This window comes from Dendrobium catenatum, unplaced genomic scaffold (genome assembly GCF_001605985.2).
Source record: "Dendrobium catenatum unplaced genomic scaffold, ASM160598v2 original_scaffold_86101, whole genome shotgun sequence".
Taxonomy (NCBI): Eukaryota; Viridiplantae; Streptophyta; class Magnoliopsida; order Asparagales; family Orchidaceae; genus Dendrobium; species Dendrobium catenatum.
In genome coordinates, this window is record NW_021404542.1 from 325,459 (window position 1) to 341,456 (window position 15,998).

At 34.0% G+C, this 15,998-nt stretch overlaps 1 protein-coding gene across 1 annotated transcript in view; it reads right to left on the bottom strand.

The window, feature by feature from the left end:
- The window catches only part of LOC110104171 (cactin), a 41,934-nt gene that overhangs the window by 20,809 nt on the left and 5,127 nt on the right, over positions 1-15,998 (bottom strand). Inside the window, exons 4-7 of the mRNA XM_020833159.2 lie at positions 8,914-8,985; positions 8,724-8,786; positions 8,360-8,500; positions 7,847-7,942 (exon numbers count right to left, since the gene is read on the bottom strand). Coding sequence (XP_020688818.1) covers positions 7,847-7,942; positions 8,360-8,500; positions 8,724-8,786; positions 8,914-8,985 — 372 coding nt within the window. The remainder of the gene's footprint in view (positions 1-7,846; positions 7,943-8,359; positions 8,501-8,723; positions 8,787-8,913; positions 8,986-15,998) is intronic.

Here is a 15,998-nt window from a genome sequence, read left to right on the forward strand (position 1 = left end):
TTTGAACATAAAAAACAAATAGAACAAAACATTTGATTGCATAAATTTGGTAGCAAAAATAAAAGTCTCACTGCATTAGTCACCAATTGAAGATAATCTTGCAATAGTGTAACGGGATAAAATAATCCTCTCATATACATAACTAGGTTTGTCTAGCTGCAAGTGATGGGGTGTTGGGAGCCCTTTCTCTTTTGACAAGTCGCAACAATCGCCTAAACCTCCTCCCTAACTCAACAGCTCAAAGATACAAACTCAAAGAAGAATGTTTTAGTAAGAGTTTAGCAACGGATTCTGGGAAAGACTGAGGTATTTTGAAGTTCAGACCAAAAATAGTAACTTCATAAGTTCATTTGTGAAAAATAAAAAGTCTTTGTTTTTTTTTTTTTGGGAAGAAATACAATGGCATTGAAGCAATAGAAAAGAAAGATACAAACCACCCTATGTGATAGAAATCCTATCACAATCCTTCATAATCAAGTCAACAACACTTGAAGGAATTTCACCATAAATAAAAGTATCCCAATAAAAATCACCTAAGAGGGCATGACTATAACAAACATCCGCCACTCTATTACCCTCCCTTGACACAAAATGAAAATTTACATTATGAAAACAATCTAAAAAAGAAAACTCCATTTTTGCATAACATTATTCCGATTTCTCAGCACTGAATTCTGCAAAAGTTCCATCACGTTGATATTGTTACCTTCAATAATAATGCCATGCTTATCGTTCATCCACCCTTGAATAAAATCCTTGAGATTGAAAACAGCAATTAATTCCAATACCGATATGACACAACGAAGCAACTTCTTTCCATAAGCCATAAGAAATATGCCTTTATGATCCCGCAAAACATCTGCTATACTTGCCACATTAGACTGCAACAAAGAAGCATCCACATTCAACTTAATCCAATTTGTATGTGGGGGGATACCAAATATTAGACAGCATAGGGTGCTGATTAGTATCTCAGTTCTTGCAAATAGGAATAAATAGAGGTTGTAATGAACAAGATAAAATAGAAGCTGTTGATGAACTAGGACTATGGACCTTCAAACCATGCGTGAAGCAGTTCCTTGCTTTCCAATTGTGATAAACAACAGATAGATATATTCTAACGAAACTCGGATTAAATGAAGCCGCCTTCTCCAACTCACTCCAGCATTGGGACAAATTAATAAACCTTAGTAAATGAATTCCCCAGCAGTCCAACAAATGAAAACTATCACGTAATTTCTTACAATGAATAGCAATATGACTGATTTCTTCAACTTCAATACAACCTCTCGGACATAAACAAGATTCACGGATATTCCTATAATTCAACTAGTAGTAAGTAGGTAATGCATTATTCAAAAGCCTCCACCAAAACAATGTTACTTTAGGAGTTAATTTCAACTTCTTAATCCATTTGACATTAAAACAGACATCAACATTATTATTAGCAGCCTGGAATGCCATCATAGCAATTGACTTGCCATAATTAATAGCAAACAGCTCCAATTAATCTCGATCCAAATCCTTAGCTATAGGAATACCAAAGATTAACTTTGCCAGATCTTTAGAAAACAAATTATTCAAAACCAGGTTATTCCAATCTCCATTTTCATCCAAAAGAACGGAAACTGAATTATTATGCAAATTATGTGTATTGACCATAGTAGGCCATTTATTCAAACCTCTATCCAATATCCCAAGTATCATTAAGAATACTAATTGATTCCCCATTTGAAACTCTCCATCCAACAATATGTTTTAGCGAACAAGCTCCATCTTTGATAATGCGTGACGTCGCAGATGAGCATCTCCTGGTATCTTCCTTCCAAATATCATTTCCATATTTAGCTACAATTAGCTTACTGAGCAAAGAATTCTGGTTTTGAATAAAATTCCATGCAATCCAAGCTCTAAGCAAGCCTTGTCTTTCAACAACTCCTTGAATACCAAAGCCTCCTTGATTAACTGATTTACACAGATTATCCCAAGAAATATAGTGCATTCCTCTCCAGCCTTGTTCCTTATGCCATAAAAAGTTCCTACAACACTTATCAATGTCTTTGAGAATGCTCTTTGAAACCAACGAATGAGTTATGATGAATAGAGGAACCGAAGAGTACACAGTTTTAACCGGTAATATTTTTCCAGCCAAAGACAACAATCGTGACCCCCACATATTAAGCTTATTCATAGCTTTATTTAGAACAATTTGATAATCAGCCAACTTTAACCTTCTAGTAGCTAATTTAATACCAAGATAAAAGAATTCGTCCACTTTATGATAGCACACAATTCTTTTTAGCTTCCTCTGTCTCCTGCGAGAAATAGAATTCCCAAACATAACCACCGATTTGTTCTGATTAATCCTTTGTCCCGTTCACCTGCAATAATCTATCATAATCCTATTAATGCTTTTTGCATTAAACAAAGAAGCATCAGCTGTTATCATCACATCATCGGCAAATAAAAGGTGAGAAACCTTAGAGATGTTGGGTGCAATCCTTGAACCCCACTCACACCCTCTATAATGAAAAAATTTAGACAGCAATTCAGAACAGAGAATGCATAGGCCCGGAGAAAGTGGACATCCTTGTCTAAGCCCACATTCTACATAAATCCAATTACTTCTTTTCCCATTTATAATAATGGAAAATTTCGGATGAATAACACATTGGATAAATATCTTAATAAACATTTCCGGAAAGCCCATAATCAGGAGAACCTACTGCAAAGTCTCCCAACACATGCTATCATAGGTTTGTTCCATATCAAGCTTGAGCAACATAAACCCTGGTTTAGCTTTTGAAAATCTTAGCTTATTTACAATCTCATGGGTAGAAAACAATTATCTGAAATAGATCTACCTAGAACAAATGCCACTTAATTTTCAGAGATAATACTTGGAAGACATCCCTTCAATCTATTCAAGATCATACATGCCACCATTTTGTAAATAGTTTGACATAAGCTAATCGGCCTAAACTTAGTAATATCAGTAGCATTTTGAACCTTTGGTATCAATAGCACCAACGTCTCTTTCCAGCTTTCCGACATAATTCCCAATTTAAAGAAATTGTCCACCACATTCCATACCTCGACATGAACATGCTCCAAAACAATTTGAAAAAATAGGAGTTCACACCATGATTTCCGGGAGATTTATTGTTGTCCATTTTCATAACAGTGGAGATAAGATCCTGCTTCTGAAAACAAGCAACTAACATCTGCTTTTGATCTTCATTTAGTATACAATCTGCATTAAACTTCGGCCATCCAGACAGAGAACAGCTCCTGCTTTTCCACTTGTTTTTAAAAAAATTCTTCACAAACTTCCTGAATACCTTCGGGGTCATACACAATATTTCCATTCAAATCTTTTATTTGATGAATCTAGTTCTCATTTCTTCTAGCATTAGCAAAGTTATGAAAGAACCGAGAGTTATTGTCTCCTTCATCCAACCATTATGTTTTAGACCGCTACCTCCACCAAGTCGAAAGTCTAGCAAGAGTAACGTTTAGCTCTTGAACTTTCTTTCTTAACACAATGAACTTCTCCGGACTAAGACCTTGGATACTCTCCTCCTCTTGTAAAGACAAAATATCAATTTGCAATTCAACCTTCAACTTGTTTAAATCTTTAAGTTTCTTCTTGCTCCAATAAAAAATACTTTTAAGAGATCTAGATACTTTTCTTTTAAGGATATCAGCAGCAATCTCGTAGTCACTCTTCTCCCATGCTTTTTTAACCACACCCCAAGATGCTTCATAAGAACACCAAACATTTTCAAATTTGATAGACTTCTGGAAACAAATAGTATTATTGAAGAGATTGAGAAGAATAGGACAATGGTCCGAAGCAACTCAAGGCAAACGTTTAATAACTGCAAAAGGAATATGACATAAAGCTTTAGAATTTAGACAAATTCTATCTAATCTCTCCCAGATCCGAGCAAGCCCCACTTTGTTATTACACCTCCAATAAACTTAATGTCATGATAGTCATTTCTACTTAAAAAATCATTCATCTCTGGTGGCCCTCGATAGAGCATTAAATCTTTTACTGCCTTTTTTTCATTTTAGGAAAGAATACAATTAAAATCACCACCAATAATACACGGTCTCCCATCAGAAGAGTAGTCTTCAATCAGCTCCCACAGTTTTCTCCTTTCATGCACATCCTTATTATCATAGACTATAGAAATAGTCTAAGTAATCCCATTCGGAACTCTTAAGTTACAGATGATACATTGAGTAGAAGAATTAAGAATAGTAAAAGAAGAGATATCCCTTTTCCACGAAGCAAGACTACCACCAGACGTTCCATTTGCATTAAAATGAAAGAAATCCCAACCACTTCCAACAATTCTATTAACTTCAATTCTATTCATAGACTCTAATTTAGTTTCCACCAGAACCACAAAGAACACACCATTATCATTGATCACACTCCTCAAATAATGGGAAACTTCTCTTTTCTTAGCTCTCCTACAATTCCAAATACACAAATAATACATTAAGAAATGAATGGGGATTGGCCACCAGCACCTTCAAGCTTTCCAACCCCTCTCCTACCTCAAAGAGAACTCTTCAGAGGTCCAAATTTCTTAATATCCTTCTTCAAATGGGCAGAATATAAGGTGGAGCAATTCTTAGAATTAAAAGCACCAATCTTCCTAGACGGATCATCCTCAGAATTATTAAAAACAGAAAAATCATTAGAACATGAATTTGATACCTCCTCTTCGTAAGGAACATCTTCAACATTCTTATCTTTAAACAGAGAAGAATGATCTTTAACAGAAGCCTCCTCGTCAATAACCTCAGCTAAAATACCAGGATTATCGTCAATTCCATCAACTGCAACACCAACAACTACATCAGCGGGAACATATTCACCTTCTTCAATAGGAGTAGGATCAACAACAGGTCCATCTTTCCCACTTAAACCCACTAGCACTTGTATTGACTCCTTACAACGATCATCTGACATCTCATCATTCTCAACAGCTACACTCAGGACATTTTCTTCCATCTTCCTATTAATATCCATAATAGAATTTGGCTCATCATTTATCGCAACCTTCTCCAGGGAAGCAAACGGCTTGTCATCATATAAACCTTTGGCAGTAACTTTTGACTTCTCAACAGTCTTCACACCTGATGGTGCAGCATAAGACTTGGATTTATTAAAATAGTAGGATTTTTTCCTACCATAATTTACATGAATCCAAGGACCATATTCATCACCCTCCTTATCAACATCCTTATCTTTAGCAGAATCAGAGTCAGCTTTGTTACTCCCACCTCCGTTAATCTGATTAGCATTATTATGAGCTAACTCAGAGACTTTAGTAGATTTCCCAATATCTGATGACTCGGCCTTCCTTTGATTGTCTACAACACCAAAAACTTGTGAATTGTGTCCAATTTTACCACATCGAAAGCACAATGAAGAAATCTTTTCATATTGAACTTTTTGGAAAAATCGTCTGGAGCTTCCTTCAACCCATACGCCCTGAGGAAGCAATTCATCAATATTGATATGAACACAAATTCTAGCAAACTCTCTTCTTCCACAATTAAACATATTGCCATCCAAATACAATGGTGTACCAATCTTTGATGCAATTCTAGCAATATTGATCTCATCCCAACAGAATAAGGGTAGTTGTTGCAAACGGATCTAGACTGGAGAGAACAAATTTTCCATAGTCAAAATAGAAAAATTCGGAGTCCATTCTTCCATACCAATGATATGACCACCTACAAACCAAGGTCCACCATTCAAAACTGCTTCCTTAACCTTAGTAGAATGAAATGAACACAACATCCATTCCATTCACAAGTTAGATGAAAAGCTCCTAAATGACTCCATTGTCTACGCAATTAAGTGCTTATGATAGAATAAGAGACTAATTTGTCAAAGATTTTGATAACAATTGAATTACAAAGTCTCAGAATATTAGATTTCTCATTTTCAAGCTGTAGCTTGACCGTGACTCCATCTTCAGTCATATCAACATTATCAAGAGGATTAACAATCCTAATATTCGGTGATTTTCTCTGGGCATTACCAACCACGCTAAGGATAATTGAAGCAATCATATTACAAACATCAGCACTATTAATAACAGGAACAACATCCACTCCATATGACATGGGAATACCACTATCTTTACAAAAACTTGAATTCACATTACCATCAACAGAAAGAACAGAGGAAGAAACGACTTGCGCAAAGGACGCAGGATTAACAACATCAAGAGCATTTTCAACACATTTAGAAAATCTATTGACTTTCAATTTTAATCCAGAAGAAGAAGATGCTTCGAACTAATTCTTCTAATATAAAACATCTTTATTAACGATTTTGTAACAAGGGAAATCAATATTCTTCATAATCAATCCTTTTCCTTTAATAGTGCAGCCTTCATTCCTTAGATAACCAATTGAATTAGTCTCATCAAGATGATCTCTGATAATCAAAGGAGCTCCCAACAAACGCCTTCGCTCAGGAACTCGAGACGAGAAAGGGTTGGTCGCCGGCGAAAGCCGCCAATCGTCCCCCACCATAACCAGGAAAGACGGGAAATTCAAAATCTCACGAGATTTTCTCTCACTAGAAATAAGATTTTCTCTCACTAGAAACGGGATGTTAAAAATAAAAAGTTGTTAGATCCATGAAAATGGGCTAGAAGAAGTGATAATGATCTAGAAATGCACGCTGGAACAACAAAAATATAAAAGCTCCCACATAGCAAACCTAAAATTCATCTACTAAACCTACTATATATCCCATTATATTTAAAATAAATGATCAAAAAGATAATTCTAAGGAATAGAAATTTATCCAAAATATTTTATTAATTTAAAATGGGCACATCAATACAAATAATTAGGCATGATGCTAGCTATAGACAAAGAAGGTATAAGGCCAGTTTTAAATTAATACTCCATGCAAGGAACTAGTGGATATTTAATTAAGGAATATCAAAGGTCAAACTTGAACCTTTGACCTCTAACTTGGGAACCAAGGCGAATATTGTTTGAACTAAAGCTCTTTGGTATGATAAAAGAAAATATTGATAATGATTATAATTAGTAAGAAATTCATTGGATACTAGGAGAAAGAACAAACAGCCAATGTAAGTCATATTTACCAAACTTAACATTCATAAAGGGGAATACTGTATTATGCTATCACAACTTTTATTTCCTAGCATTTATTTGTTATATACATGGTAAAATTCTAAAATTTAGGACAATCGATCTAGAAATGAAAACAACAATTGATAAGCTTTAAACTTGACATGCAAGCAAGATGAGTTAAATTGCAAGTTCACAAAACATACACTAGGTATTTTCGCTGCAGTAGTAAACTATAGTTTCTAACCATATTCCATGAAGAATAAAACTATTTATAATTATCGAATTATTTTGATAAGGTTGTAAAAAATATAATTAAGAAAAATAAAAATAAAAAAATAAAACTATTTATAACTATCTATTCTTCACAACAAAACCAGATGGATCAACCTTTCATTTAAATCTCGAGCATAATTGATTACTAATAGTTACTCCAGTCCTAGGTTAAAGCTTAATAATAATAAAAAAGGTTAAATCTTCATATTTATTTGAGGTCAAAAATCAAATTCTCCACTCCAATATTAGCTTCACCCGGAAAAAAGGAGATGATTATTTATAGAAGGTTGATACCGTTTCCATTACAAATCAAGGAATTCAGCTAGGCGTTATAAAAAACCTTAGAAGACAAACAACAGCAGGGCTCTGCTTAGATGGAGTGAACAGATAATTAGATCGATGAAAGCAAGAAAAAGAAATTTACCTCCCAAAATCTGATTCGAGTTTCTGTAGATCTGTCCATGTCCAGATACATTTTGATGTCATCCCAAAGTTCTTCCATTTCTCTAACTGTTAGCCCCTATATGGCATTTGTCAAAATGAAGGAAAACCACACCTTCAGTACAAATCACAGCTTTATGATAGATCAAAGCATATATATTCACTTGTAACCAAGAAAAAAATTCTCCACTGTACTGCATATGTTTAAAACTAAAAGGAAAGGCAAGTGATTCTTGAGCGGAAAGATGTTCTGGGGGTTGTTAGAACTTTAAGCTATGTGTAAGCATGTTGATGTTCATGCTACTAACCACTCAATGCCATGCCAAATCTCTCTGGTACATATCCTTTGCCACAATAAGGCAAGCCCAATATCAAAGATGTCGATAAAAAGCGTTAAAAGAAGTTTTGTAGACCAAAGAGAGAGGTGGCGAGGGGTTTGCAATAAAGAAATAAGAAAGTTTACAGTTAAGACGAGTAATAAGTGAAGAAAATTTACCTTAAAGACAGTGTAAGGCTCATTTATTTCGATGTCAAAATCATCTGAACAATCGAGATTCTTCGCAAGTATATCAATAGGTTTTACACGGCCCTCACGCAATCTAATCATTGATCTAAATTTACTTTGATCAAAATGGAACTGTCAACAAGAAAACAGATCAGCTATTGATCAAGAAGTAAAAAACATTCAGAAGATACGTAAAGGCAAAACAAAGAAATAAGAAAAAGGCAGATGAAAAGGCACAAAGTGACAATTCAGGTTGACAAGTGTCTAAGTAAAATGCATGCAAGCGCACATGTACTAGACTAAGGTGGAGGAATAGAATGGAAAAGAGATGGGAAAGCACAAATGCAATTCAGACCTCCTCTTCTTTCTTTTCCCAATCTTGAAATTCAGCCTTAGCACGTTCCCTTGCCAGCATGGCCTATCAGCACACAAAAGTTAGACATAACATACCACAACAGACCCATGATAACCATATAACTAATGATGGAATTCTCTGGATTAATAAAAGAAATCTAATAGCATGAATGTTCAAATTCTAAACAAACCATTTCCTCCTCATGTTGTGCTTTCTCAACTGCTCTTTCTTCTCTCCGTTTCTTCACTTTTTCAATTTCAGCCTACAATGGAGATACAATTATCAATACCATAGAAGGCAATAAGAGAAGCTACCAAAAAGTTCAAAAGGAAAACTGCATAGTGTTCACTTGCAGTTGACATCATTATCCAAAGAGTAAAAACACAGTAGATTTTAAAAGTTTCCTATGATGAGCAATTATATAAAACTATACTGAAACTTTGAACGCTAGAAAGACTGCAGGAAGAAGTTTAATTTTGTTGCAGGCCAGTAAACAATTTCCATCAACAAAGATGAGTGCCTACTAATGTTTAGTCAAGGATCACTAGCTTTGATTAAGAAATTTTGTTTGGTAAGATGGCAGCTGTTCTACGTTTCTGAGACCAGAGGCATCAACGGTACTTAGCGACTACCATGAAACCATTACTATTATTCAAATCATCAGTTAACATGGTTATAGCTGATCATAAGGGCTTAGCTTAATCAGTGAAAAATATACGTACAACTTTTAATGTTAATGGATGGGGGGAAAAAATATTATGATCACTATAAAGCTGTCCATGATGATGTTAGCACATTTTAATAAAAGTAGATCCTCCACTGTTTCAATATAGGATAAAGCTGGTGCTGATGATGTCATCACTAATCACAATACTTACAAGGTGAACATTCGACTGTTCACTATAATCTTATTTGATTTTCAAATTCAGAATCCAAATACTATAACTAATATTTCCACATATTAAAAGAAATGGTAAATGCTGTTCTCTTTATTCCAGCTATCAAGATTTCTCATTTTGTTTTATTTGGCTTTTTTTCAAAGCATTTGTTTTTTGGAATGCTGAATCTGCTGTCATATTTGGAAACCCATCTCATCCAAAACTAATGGTTTAAGCGGGGACCGGCTTTACGAGACCATTTCGGCAATACAGGCATGTCAAGATCAAAATATACACAGCAATTGCAAATACTTCACAATTAAAGTCTACCAGAATTTCCAAATCAATCACCAATACTGAAATAAAGGAACCTTGTTGTTACTCTATGAAGAAATATAGCCGACTGTAGTTGTTTTTCCATAGACACCGTACAATATAATGAGTCCAGCTCCTCATGAAAGATTAAAAATACAAACAATTCTTATTTCCCACCTTGTGACCTAAAGAGTGAAGAGGGGAAATGGAAATTAAAAAAAAAAGAGAAGATAAGAAGAGATATACAAGACAGAATTTGCAAGCCAAAATTAATTCTCTTTTCACCAACCTTATCAAGTTCCATCCAGCCCCCTTTTATAGAAGAGGAACCATTTGTACATTGTCAACATAAATGAACATAAACATTAAAAACATAAAACAAATACCAGACATGAACAATCTTATGAATATGAACATAAACATAACAAATGGTTTCATTACTTGACTTTCATTTTAAAATGGATTTGGTAGAGATGCCACTTGATCATTCTAATGTCTATTTTATCATCTAGACATCTACCCTAGGACTTGAAGTAATCACCTCAGGAGAGTTTGCAGCAAGGAACTCCGTAAGCATATTAGAAACCAGGTGACTCATTTGATCTTTGGAAATCCAAGAATTATCTATATGAGAAAGTATGATAAACATGCTCGATTCTTGCCCTGGTTGGTAAGTGCTTGAGAAGATAAAAGTTGGAATTGAGACTTCAAAGGAGCAAAGATCAAAGTTTGGGAGTGTCAACTAAAGTTGGTAGGATGCCCAATGAAAGGTTGAACTTAGCAGGAGTATACAAATTATTTTATTTTCATGGTTATTCAATTATTAGTATAAAATACTTGTATGTAATATACTATGTTGTGACGTGGATAGAAGAGATTAAACTTTTAAGGGAGGTGTTGTATAATTTTATAAAATTTTTTACCCAAACCTTCTGGCCTATTATCGATAAAATATTCAACAAGAGTGTTTGGTTGATAATTCGCTAAAATTTTTATGCTAGAAAATTTTGGCAAGCGGTGTTCATGATGATGCTCTTGAGCAAAATATTCATCAAAATGATTTTTTTTGGAAACTTTTGAACTCCAAAATTCATTTTTAACAAGTTTTTTAAATGGATGAACATCTATAAAAAAATCTACATAGTGTTGACTTCCAAAGATTTTCCTTGTTTTTGTGGATTTTTTCATTAAAAATTTACTATTTTTCTATACTACACTTTTTGGTCATATTTAAGCATAGATGGAAAAAACTAATTAAACCTTATGCTTGCTTTGAACATATGCAATATAGGAAAAATATTGATAAAATTATAAATTGAGTTTTATAATCTTCATCACATAAGCAAGATTATCATACTAATGATATGAGGATCATACTTGTTAACGGCGAATGGTGCACCATGGCGCACTATGGCGCAAAGGTCCTATTTTTGTTCATCTTATGCTTACTTTCGAGGTTAAGGGTGAAGATGTTCATGCTAGTTTGGCCAATTACGATATCTATCATTAGGGCTGCAAATGAACCGAGCCGAGCCGAGTATGTGAGTGTTCATGTTTGTGTTCATTTAATATCAGCTTGTTCAAGTTTGGTTCATGTTTGTTCGAGCTTTAGCGTTTGTGTTCATGTTTGATTCATTTAAATTAAGGAGTGTTCATGTTCGGTTCATGTTCAATTCATGTTCGTTCGTTTAGTGTTTATCGAGCTTGTTCGCGAATATATTTAACGAATTTTTTTAACTATCAAACAAACACGTTCATGAACATATCTATGAACAAACACATTTATAATAAAAGCAATTGTCTATGTAACAAAGATAATGATTATTTATATTTATTAATTCTATAGTCAAATATTAATTATTTTTATCGATCTTATTCACGAGTTCAAAATTGAACACGAATCGAGCTTTTTATCGAGCTTAATGTCGAGCTTGTTCACGAACTTCAAATGATGTTGTTCGCGAACATAAATGAGCCGAACGCATTAGTGTTCAACTTTGTTTATTTAAGAATCGAGTATTTAAAATATTGTTCAAGATTGTTTGTTTAGTTAATTAAACGAACGCAAACGAGCTTTAATCGAACCGAACATCGAGTAGCTCGTCGAACGTTTGGTTCGCTTGCAGCCCTATCTACCATTGACATAAGAAGGGTCCTTGTTTAGGCAATACCTCAAAAGTCTTCTCAGTGTAGAAAAACTCAGAGGATACTGAAAGATCGGGGAGTGTGAGGTAGCACAGTTTGCTCACCCTTTTCATATTGTGAAGAAGGAGACTTATAAACCTTAGCTTGGATGGCATAATTATAATGTTTTTTATCATAAATTTTGCTTTTGTTGATCTATTTTTGTAATGCCCCATCTTTTGGGGTGCATTAAGGGTCCAAGTCTCTATTATAATGGATTCCAAGGGTTATTTACATGTGGATAGAGAAACCCCTAAAGAAAATAACCTCATTAGTTGACTCAACAAAGGTGATTAGGGAATGGTCATTTGCAAATCACGTTCAAAATTGAAATTAATATCTGATCAATAGTCATTGGACTCATCATCCTATCAAAAGATTCTCAGAGCCAGTAAGGTATAACTGAATGTTATAATTAAGAATCAAATAAACTAGCATGATAGGAATATTTGAGGACACACTGAGCTAAATTTACTTGAATTCAACTTAGTATTATCCCTAATCTACCCAAAATTCTATTTGAATTTTAAAAACTTTATGACAAAAGAAAGTCTAATATTAAAATTTGTATTAACATATCTATTAGAGTTCTTCCTATTTGACAAAAGATGATGATAAATGGCCTTTTCAAAAGAAACAAAGTTGAGGAGGAACCAATGATTAATACCTTTCAAGAAAAAAATATATATTAAATGCAAAAAATATCCAAAAAGCCATGCACCAAACCCCTAGAGGAAATTTTTATCAATAGTAAGCTTTAGGAGGCTTGCAATGGTATATATATAGATAATGAGTCAGGACGACTTAGGCTTTGCTTGGGACGGCTTTCTTACTACTTCTTAAAACAGTTTTCTAGTACAAAATTTTTAATTTTTTTATTTAAAAACAATAAGAAAGCAATCGCAAACGAAGCCTTAAGTTTCATTACTGTTTTCTAAAGCAGCTTTTCAATACAATTGTTTTTAATATTAATGAAAAATAGTGGCTAAAAGTTTTCCCAAACAAAGCCTTCGATGGAGATAAAAAATAAGATGACAAATAGGGTCTCAAAGCCAATTACCGAAGTATTTTGTTCAATTAAACAATAAAAAAAATACTAATATATAATAAATTTGCTTGTTGAGATGTATTGATCTCTACTTAAGTCAACTTTGTTATGAACCGTTAGCTTATTTATATATTCTCATATATCTTTTAAATAAAGAAGAATAAAGAATATCTCAATATCCCAACCTATATTCTAATCTAATTTCATTTCAGCTCTATCTGGAGCGAATCAGCTACCCGATAAAGTTTGAACAGTGGAAGTATATCCTTCACATGTGTGGTTGCCTCTTATCTACATCACTGTTTTCAAATATCTTTTTGAAACCTATTATATATTGAATGTGAGGGGCATAAATATCTGAAAGCTATTGCTAAAAGTTTTAGATAGAGAGTGCAAACATACATATTTCATGCCTCTGGTTAGGGTTTCCAATTTTTAATTTTATTTTTACTTTACTTTTATTATATTAATTTGGAGTAATTTCTAATCTTTGCGGGGGAAAGGAAGAGTGAAGCTTATCTGTTAATGACAATTATATTTAGGGGTGTTGAAAATGTGGTTATTTCTAGGAAATTAAATACATACGTGTTTGGATACTAAAATAATAATATCCATGTCACAGAACCAAGGTCGACCAAATACTATGCCAAAAAATTACGTCAACATAACGTTGCAACATATTTCATTAGAGCGGTTGTCAAGTTGTTGATGGCTAGGCAATCCTGATTGAAAAAGGGGTGAGGATGGCCCTCAAGTTTAAAGTTATGCCATTGTAAAATTGCTTTGAGCACTACTTTCATTGTGCTACCTCCGTTAATAACTAACACCATTTGCCTTTGAAGATTCTCTTAGCATAGAATACTCAAAAAGCATTTCTCTACTCCAACCATTCAACTTTAATGCAAAAAGTTATATTCTCTTATACGTGCATTCTTTTTTTATAATATATCATGGATACTAAACCTATTACAACTAAGAGTCAGTTGATATTTCAACAACATTACATGATAATTACCAATTCCATATCTACTAAAACTACATATCTTTCACAAATTCTTGTTTTATTAATATTAAGCCCCTCATCTTCTAAATAATTCCTCCATTGATTTAATTTTTAATTTGCTTCAAAAAATACTCTCCCCTATCATAAAGATTGACTAAGCTTATATGGTACCGCATGAATTACTATAGATGGACAAGTGACAACTGAAAAACCAACCAAGCTAAAAAAAAGCAAAAGTTTAGTTTCATTTGGTCAGATTAAAATAAAAGTTTAGTTTTTTTATTAGAAAATTGCATGCATTTCCGTACAATATAAGAGCAGTTCCACAAAGGTTCACATTTTCTTAAGAAGCTGCATTTTAGTCCAAAGCGCCTATCAATGCTATAAATGTCCTTGAGATGAAATATTAGTCTACATGAGCACTTTTTGGCTTTAGAAATTATAGTTTCCATTGTTTTGGATTAAGCGAATTGCCGCAGACTTACACAAAAATCTCTACCATACTCAATAATTTTCATTTTTCACATTGTCCTAGCCAAAGATTCTGAGGCACGCAGCATTTGCTAACCATACAACACCATGGAAAATTTTGTAGGACATGCCCACAAGATCCATCCCTCTATGGACTTTTACTTAGCCCAAACAATTCATCTCTTAGAAGCTTATTATCAAACTTTTTGCTAAAAGCTCCTCTCATAAATAAGGGTAAGCATATTTTTTCAGCAATTAATAAATATAGCATTTTATTGCTTCCAATGGTTGTCTTAAAACATGACTTATCATTGTAATTAACTACTTATGTCGTATACAGCAACATACTCACCTACTCTAATGCGGACATCCGACAGTGGACGATATTCAAAGGAAGAGTCGAAGATCAACGGTCGAGATCACTCCATTTTATTTTAGTTTATTAATTGTATTTTGATTTAATTTTGCATTTTCCTTTTCTTTTTATCCTTTTTATTCAAGAGTCTTGTCTTATGTAAGCTCAATGGGCAAATTTGTCTTTAGTTTCTTTTGAGGCCTATATATAGATACCTCTTCTCTTGTATTAGGTATGGAGTTTTAATAAAATTTTGTTTTGCGCTTTTATTCTTTAGGAGGAAGTTAATGAGAATTCCTATGAAGGGAATCATAGTTTCCACCAGACGCAGGATGGGCCCGGGCTCGTGGCTTGAAGTCCTTTGGTGAAGGGCAACGCATCACCCATCAGTCTTTGGAAGAGTCCAAGGCTCGTGGTTCTATCTTTTTTTTTCTTTTTCTTTGTTTTGTTTTTCCTTATTTCCTAAACCGCCGCCTCCTAAAACCCTCCACCAAGGCGCCGATCTTCTCACCCCATCACCTCCACACCATCGGCCTACACCTGCCCCTCCCTTCCTCCTCCCTCCCCTTGTCCAAAATCCAACAAGGCTCCACCCACTCGCCGGCCACCTCTTTGCCTAGTATCACTTCCCTCCAAAACTCCTCTTTCCTTATTTAGGATGTTATTAATTTAGAAAGATTTCAAATTCGAATTAATCTAATTTGAATTTCAAATCCACCCTCATTAGTTACATTAATTTTAGGAAAATTCTTTATTTAATTAATTAATCAATTCTGAAATTAATTAATTAATTAATCTCATACCCAAATTTCAAATATTTTTCTAATTATTACATCTATTTTAGGAAGCATCCTCAATTGATGCAAATCTGAAATTAATTCAGATTTGAAGTTATCAATCAACATTCGATGCAGATATCCACATACGTTGAATGTGGCCGCTCCCCTCTTCCCTCCATTGGCCGGCCCACCTTCCCTCCCCTTCTCTAATTATTTATTCCCTAATTTACGGCCTAAGATTA